Source organism: Lottia gigantea (assembly GCF_000327385.1).
Source record: "Lottia gigantea unplaced genomic scaffold LOTGIsca_15, whole genome shotgun sequence".
NCBI lineage: Eukaryota > Metazoa > Mollusca > Gastropoda > Lottiidae > Lottia > Lottia gigantea.
Genome location: NW_008707797.1, coordinates 3873541 through 3880319, shown reverse-complemented (window position 1 = coordinate 3880319; position 6779 = coordinate 3873541). Strand labels below are relative to the sequence as shown.

Sequence of the window (6779 nt, the reverse complement as noted above, 5' to 3'; positions counted from 1 at the left end):
TTTTTATTACATATTGATTGTATATTTCAGATGCCATCAGAGCCGAAACAAGCCATCAAAATCAAAGGTCTGGATGTACAAGAATTCTGGCAGAATAACCTTTCTAAAGCTATCAGAGATATACAGAATGAATATGATACTAAATTAGATCTGATGAGGCAAGATTGTGAAACCAGATTTGCAGCACAGGTAGGTCGTGAATTAAGATATGGGGTGGGGGGGGGGGGGGGCATTCAAGGGATAATCTTCATAGCTAAGTAGTCGAAGTTCCTGAATGTTCCTTAGTCGTTTAGTCGAAGTTACCAATTTCTGCTTGGTGATATTTTTCTAAATTTACTGTAATAACTCCACACATTCGGAAGGCAATATGGAAACCATGCCCCACTTTCATTGTGGTGTCGTCTATTTTCTTCTTCAAACCAACAGTTCCAAGACTTTGATTACGATCGTGTTGATGATGATAGGTACTGCTCAATACAACAACAATACACATTAAACATTATATTATAATTCAGATGAGACAGGTTCAATCTGGTGCAGTCAGAGATAATATGGAGAATAAACAGGCTAAAGAAGTCTCCAAAAAACTTCAATCTCAGTTACAAGGTTCGTCATCTAAAGTAGCTGAAATGGAAGCCAAGGTAAGAATATTATAATACATCATAAGGTGGACGATGGAACGTCTGGCTTTCTCGACCTTTATACGACCTTTAGCATCTTCAAATGTCAGAGATTCAGGGATCATACTAACAAAAACATACCATAGAAAGATCATTTCACCTGATCAGAACAAACATTCGATATTACAAAAGATATAATAATATAAAGAATATAACTATAATCTAAGAATATTATTCCATATTTCTATATAATTCCAGAATGGTGCTTTACAAGCGGAAATGTCTCAGTTGAGAAACATGATTCAGGGTCTTGAAACAGAATTAGAATCTGAAAAATCTGAACACATGGCCAGTAAATCTCGACTCCAGGCTGAACTAGAAGCATGTGTTGAAGAACTAAGACTGATTATGGATGCTAAACTATCATTAGAATTAGAAATATCATGTTATAGAAAATTACTGGAGGGTGAAGAGAACAGGTTAGTAAGATGGTATTTTATCACGTTCATAATCATTCCAAAATATAAAATAAAAAAGAGCAAGGTTATACCACTGTTCTGGCGAGATTTTCACAACATTCCCTTTTTGAGGTCCAGAAAAAAACATGGATTTACTCTATTTCTGTCGATGTATGAAATGTGCGTCCCGTTTTAATCACAATAGTGTTCTATTTCAAACATCTAAAGTTAATGTTAATTATTTGTCAACTCCTGTGTGTCCTTCTTCTCACACCATATATTCTAAATACAATAAGGAATCTACAGCAGTATAAACTCCTAAACTGAGTAGGGCTAGAGTTTTAGGGCTAGTGCTACAATTTATCTAAATATCTTTTCTCCACAGATTCAAGAACCTTGTTGAAAATGCTATTTCCGTCCAGAATAAAGGTGCAACCAATCTGAGCAATATCATCATGGGAGGAGGATCAACGTCTTCTTCATCTTCATCACCAACCGTGAGAACTATGGGCAATACAGGAGGTATCAAGACCACTATTAAATCATCCTCTACCAGCATCAATTAACTTACTCAATGGATCAGATCGATTATAAAGACGCTCGTTTCAGCAGATTATATTGTCGTTACTTACTTAACACATTTTATCATTTTTATTCTTAACATAGATCAGCAAAATACTTAAGCTAACTTCTTTCATTAGGCTTACTCTATGTAACATTAGGCCGACATTATGTAAACTGTCAAATTATCACAGAAAAAAATCTTTTCACCCCGCGATACAGTCTTCATCATAGCAAGTGATAAAACACAGCAGTGTTAAACAAAGATATGTGAATTTAGTGAACATAATTCTGTAAAATAGTTCTTCAATCTGAAAAGATCTGTCTATGTTTTTGAATTTTTTACTTTTGTAAAACCCCTATTAGAAAGATATAGCTTACACATATATTTATTTAGATGTATTGATTATTTTTTTTTTGTAAAATAGAATTGTAAATATTAATTGTAAATATGTCAGCTATTTATAAAGATATATTTTTGTAACTGGAGTTGTTTCCTTTAAAACAAGGTATAACGTCTGTGACTAGCAATTATCCAGAAGTCTTTGAGGAACTCTTTCAGGTCAGGGATACCGATTCTCTCAATTTGCTCCCACAGGTACTTGTGGACAGGATAGTCTTTGGTGAAGCAAGGGAGATTTGGCCGGTCGATTAATATGTATACTTTTAAAATACATATCAGTCGATCGGCAAAATCTCAAATACTTCACCAAAGGCTACCCTGTCCACCTGTGTTTGCTTCATCATTGTCTGAATGGATGGGCTAGAATCTGCTTCCACTATAAAGTCATGCTTGTCTGTGAATTATCGGCCTAGTTTACTTTTGGTCATCGTTTTGTTAAGATTTGGAATATCCACTATTTAGGTTATTTCCAGCAGTTTTGGGTATATCAATCTATAATGGCTCGGTAAATCGTTGATAAATGTTTCTACACAAGACTTGGAACAACATAATACTGTCTCATACATCACTTTATCATCAGATATCACAAGGGGATCTGTCTTAATAACAACAACTACAAAACCATCAACAAATATCACACCTTCACATACTGTACATAGACTTGTCTGAGATGTTAACGTTATAAACAGTTCTTTTGGTAGTTGATCTTTCAATGATTCCAGTACGACTGAAAGAAGAGAATTAAAGCTTCCATGACGTGATAAAGAGTTTTCTAATTTCCGAGTTAATTTTTCAGATATTTAAAGCTGATGTGCATTTGAAAACAAGTCACAAGAGGTAGAATTGTTCAGATCAACGTTGTATATTGCAGATGATAGATAGATACTGTTAAAACAATGGCAACAAGGTATGTGGACGATATATATCTGGTTGTAAAGAAATGTGTACCTGAACTATAGTTTGAAAGAACTCTAAAGCAAAGTTCCAGTAATTGAGGAATAGGCCTTAACACCGGATGACCAAAGCTTGTTACATCATCACCCAGACACAATTTAACCTTCTGACCATTTTCTTCAACATCCATATAACAAAATTCATCACAGTTGTCTTCTGATTCAATTCGTCCACATCTGTGAAATACATAATCACAGATAAGTATAATTCTAGACCGCATTAATTCTTCTCAAATAGTTCGCAATGATAATTGTACAGGTCTGACAAAGTTCACAAAGCAACTAATGACACCCATTACTGATATAATCTTTAATGAAATGCTGTAAAAAGTTGTAAAAAGACAAACTATCAGTTGGTATTTTGATATCTCCTAAATTATCTGATGGAACGCGCAGATGACATATTCAAGTTAAAACATCAGAACTTATGTCGAACATTTTTCAGTGCTTATAGCCTTTTACAGCTCCGTTTCAAAACCAACTCTGACTCTTTTGCCAGCAGCAGTTTTGGTACCGAAATCCTTGCGAAATGTGCCATCAACAATGTCATATTATTCATCTTCTCAAATTAAATATGGGCTCTTATTATGATACAAAATCATTGTTCATACCCCAAATGTGTAACCGGAAGTTTGTAGGGATATGAAAATAATGCCGGATTCTGGTCCACATATATATCTCTTATATTCTTCAGTTTCATTAAATCTAAAAACAATAGAGTAAAGCCATTATGAGCTATGTCGGGTATGCATAGATATTGGCATGTCATAATTTCATTTGTTCACAGTACTGGTTAAGGGAACATGATAATGCACATGTTATGCTACCAAGGTAATTTTGTAAGGTTTATGCTATACCATGGGGCAATAAAGCGACAAATCTGGCTAACCGTAATATTAAACAAGTCAAACAGCTCTAGAAAATAGTTCAAAGGTCACTTACTATGAGACAAAGACACAAGACTATTTCCACACATTGATAAATCTTGTAAATTCTTTAATTTTACAATCTCTTTTGGTATAAAACTGATGAAGTTTCGATCTAAACACAGTTTTTGTAAGCTTTTACAATCACAGAGCTGTTTAGGAAAAATCTTCAAATTGAGATAGGCTGCTTCGAAAGTTAATAATTTCTGTAGTTGGCCAATTTCTGAAAGTGAAAACATTGTGCTATTCAATGGACAAAGAAGCGCCCTAGAATTTAATCATACATTTTGATATGGAAGGCAACAACACAATTTTAAAATCATCATCAGAATACCTCAAATCCGTATCTTAGTCTATATCACGTCTGAAGAACTGGTAGCGCCGGATTTGTCGGGCTAGTAGAAATGCTGAAACTCACCATTTGGAAGAATAGAAAGGAAATTATTGATGGACAAATTGAGCTTCTCTAAATTTGACAGTTGGCCAATGGAGGCTGGTAAGGATTTCAAAAAGTTGGAACTTAAATCTAAATATCGTAAGTTCTTCAAGCAGCCAATTTCTGAAAATATATTTCAGTTTACTAGATTGGTATTTGCCACTGGGTTCCGAATAAACCACAAAACAAGAATCAAACATTACATTTTCGTGTCCTGATAAAAATGCGATGTTATTAGTCATACGGACCTTCTTATATATGCAAAAAAAGAAGTATCCATAATTACAAGGTTAACAACAAAGGTTCTATAACAAAGGACACTATTTTGCAGTTGGTGCTCACAGTTGTTACAGATGTTATTAACAATATTTCGTGATAAAATTACTGAACAAGACGTAGGATTACGTATTATTTGAATTCAGAAAACTAATGCCAGTCGCTTGAAATAGGGCTCCAGGAGCTGAGGATTTAGGAGGGCATTTAACTGACTGTATCTGTTTAAGCTTACCATCTGGGAGCTTGTGAATCTCATTGGCTGGTAAATATCTGTAAAATACTTAAAAGGCTTAACCTCAACGTGTATAATTCTTTATGGTAGGTATAAGCTTTACATATATAAATACTGTATACTAATGGCTTGTGTAGTACACAACGTTTCAACAATTTACATGATCATTAACCGGACAGTGCATTTAAGGAGACGTAGTGGTTGTGAGCAGTTTTAGACAAAGACTGGAATGATTGGCAGGGGGGCGTGACAAGATGCATGTCTTATATTGTTAGTCTTAAGATCTTGTTAGCATACACTAGATCTTAGATCACGAGAGCCAATATCAAGAAATGTAACTCTACTTACAGATCAATCAGATTACAAAAACATCTGATGTCTTTTGGCTAGAATAAAAATTAAGTTTATTTGAACTTTGATAAGGATAAGTTACCTTAGATTAATTTATCATATTTCTGTCGGGGTTTCCTAAAGTATCAGCAGAATTAGATTAAAGAATTTGCATATTCGTAAAAAAAAATACATGTTTGTAGTTTAAAATGGTTAATAGACGTTTATTTCATTTGAAATATTTGTATAATATAATTACCAGTGTTTTCAATTTGTTACGTTTTAGATAAAGACGTTCAATATGTCTGTTATATTGACAGAAGTCAGCTGATAACTGTGTTAATCCTGAATAGTTTAACTGTAATACTACTTCCATTCTCTCTCATTAACCTTTCTTATCTGTAAAATAAATATATATTGTAATGGAAATACGGTATCAGATTAATATAACTTCTGATGGGAGACTGTCAACTTGTCAAAGATAGCGTGACGCGTGACGATATATTTCATTTTCTATGTTTACTGCATCGTTACAAATGTACGGTAGCCTCTCGAAATTGACGAGTATTTCTGAGCAGTCTTCATTAGGCTATCTGACCTGTTTCCCAAACCCTGTTGCACCGTGTAACAACCCACACACAGCCTTCACTTCATACTCAATATTGTTTGTTTGATATCAAAGGTGCACCTGAGTTCAGTCTGTAAATTAAATGAAGATCAGTCACATTTTCAAGTGTAAACAGCCGGGAAATGTCACAAAGTTCTAACTACAGACCACCATTAATGCTTGCAGCAAACCTATAAAAAGATTTCGTACACATTCATACACACTATAAAATTAAACGAAATACCATTAAAAAATATTTCAGTTTTATTTTATTATACACTTTTGTCATGAAAGCATTAAAACACAACACTAAACAATTCCTCTAAGGCTAGGCTTATTAGTGTTAAGATTTTTGTCTTTCGTTCCGTTATATCTGGCGTTTCAATATACCAATAATTCAAGATGGCAGCCCCCATGTTAACATGTATGTTATGAAATTTTATGATGAAATTATGATTTTCTGCCTCTGATTTACACCTTTCTATTAACCCAGAGTGAGTAAGTTTAAGACCAATGACTATTAAGATTGAAACCCATAAGATCCTGTTACTGACATTGGTTTGGCAACATTATCTCTGACACTCTCCTCCGTGAATGAAAATTTTACACGTGATCTTGATGTCTCAATTTGAACACATCTTATAGCCCTTCTAGTGTATTGCAATCTGTTACATTTTTGGATTAGTAGGTAATAGTTCCATGGCATTGATAGGTTAAAAACGGAATTGCATCCATTGCAGTGTTGGCGTGTTTAAAACAGGCTTACCATGGGTATTTCCCTAGTCAGTCATTTGGTTACAGTGGGATGTGAAGACTGATATCACTTATTTTATATTATTTAATAGTCCTATGCTGTTAGATTGATCAATAATTGTCATTCCTCTTTCAGAATACGTGTAAATAAATAAATAGAAGAAAATGAGGAATTTAAAGTTGTTAGACTCGAGATGTTGGTGTAAGAAAGTTAGCGATGATAT

The 6779-nt window shown here is 34.0% G+C and overlaps 2 protein-coding genes across 2 annotated transcripts; one reads left to right on the top strand and one right to left on the bottom strand.

Annotated features, from left to right (window-relative positions):
* Positions 1–30: 30 nt before the first annotated feature.
* Positions 31–2224, top strand: LOTGIDRAFT_230841 (hypothetical protein; the record flags this gene model as incomplete). The annotated part of the gene is made up of 4 exons (XM_009050602.1): positions 31–189; positions 516–641; positions 879–1099; positions 1464–2224. The coding sequence occupies 4 exons, from the start codon at positions 31–33 to the stop codon at positions 1642–1644; spliced, it is 687 nt and encodes a 228-aa protein (XP_009048850.1). The 3' UTR covers positions 1645–2224.
* Positions 2225–2500: 276 nt separating this feature from the next.
* Positions 2501–5571, bottom strand: LOTGIDRAFT_158023 (hypothetical protein; the record flags this gene model as incomplete). The annotated part of the gene is made up of 8 exons (XM_009050601.1): positions 2501–2769; positions 2991–3172; positions 3607–3700; positions 3938–4144; positions 4340–4480; positions 4866–4903; positions 5214–5251; positions 5455–5571. 8 exons carry the CDS (start codon positions 5569–5571, stop codon positions 2501–2503), a joined length of 1086 nt encoding a protein of 361 aa, XP_009048849.1.
* Between the last annotated feature and the right edge of the window lie 1208 nt (positions 5572–6779).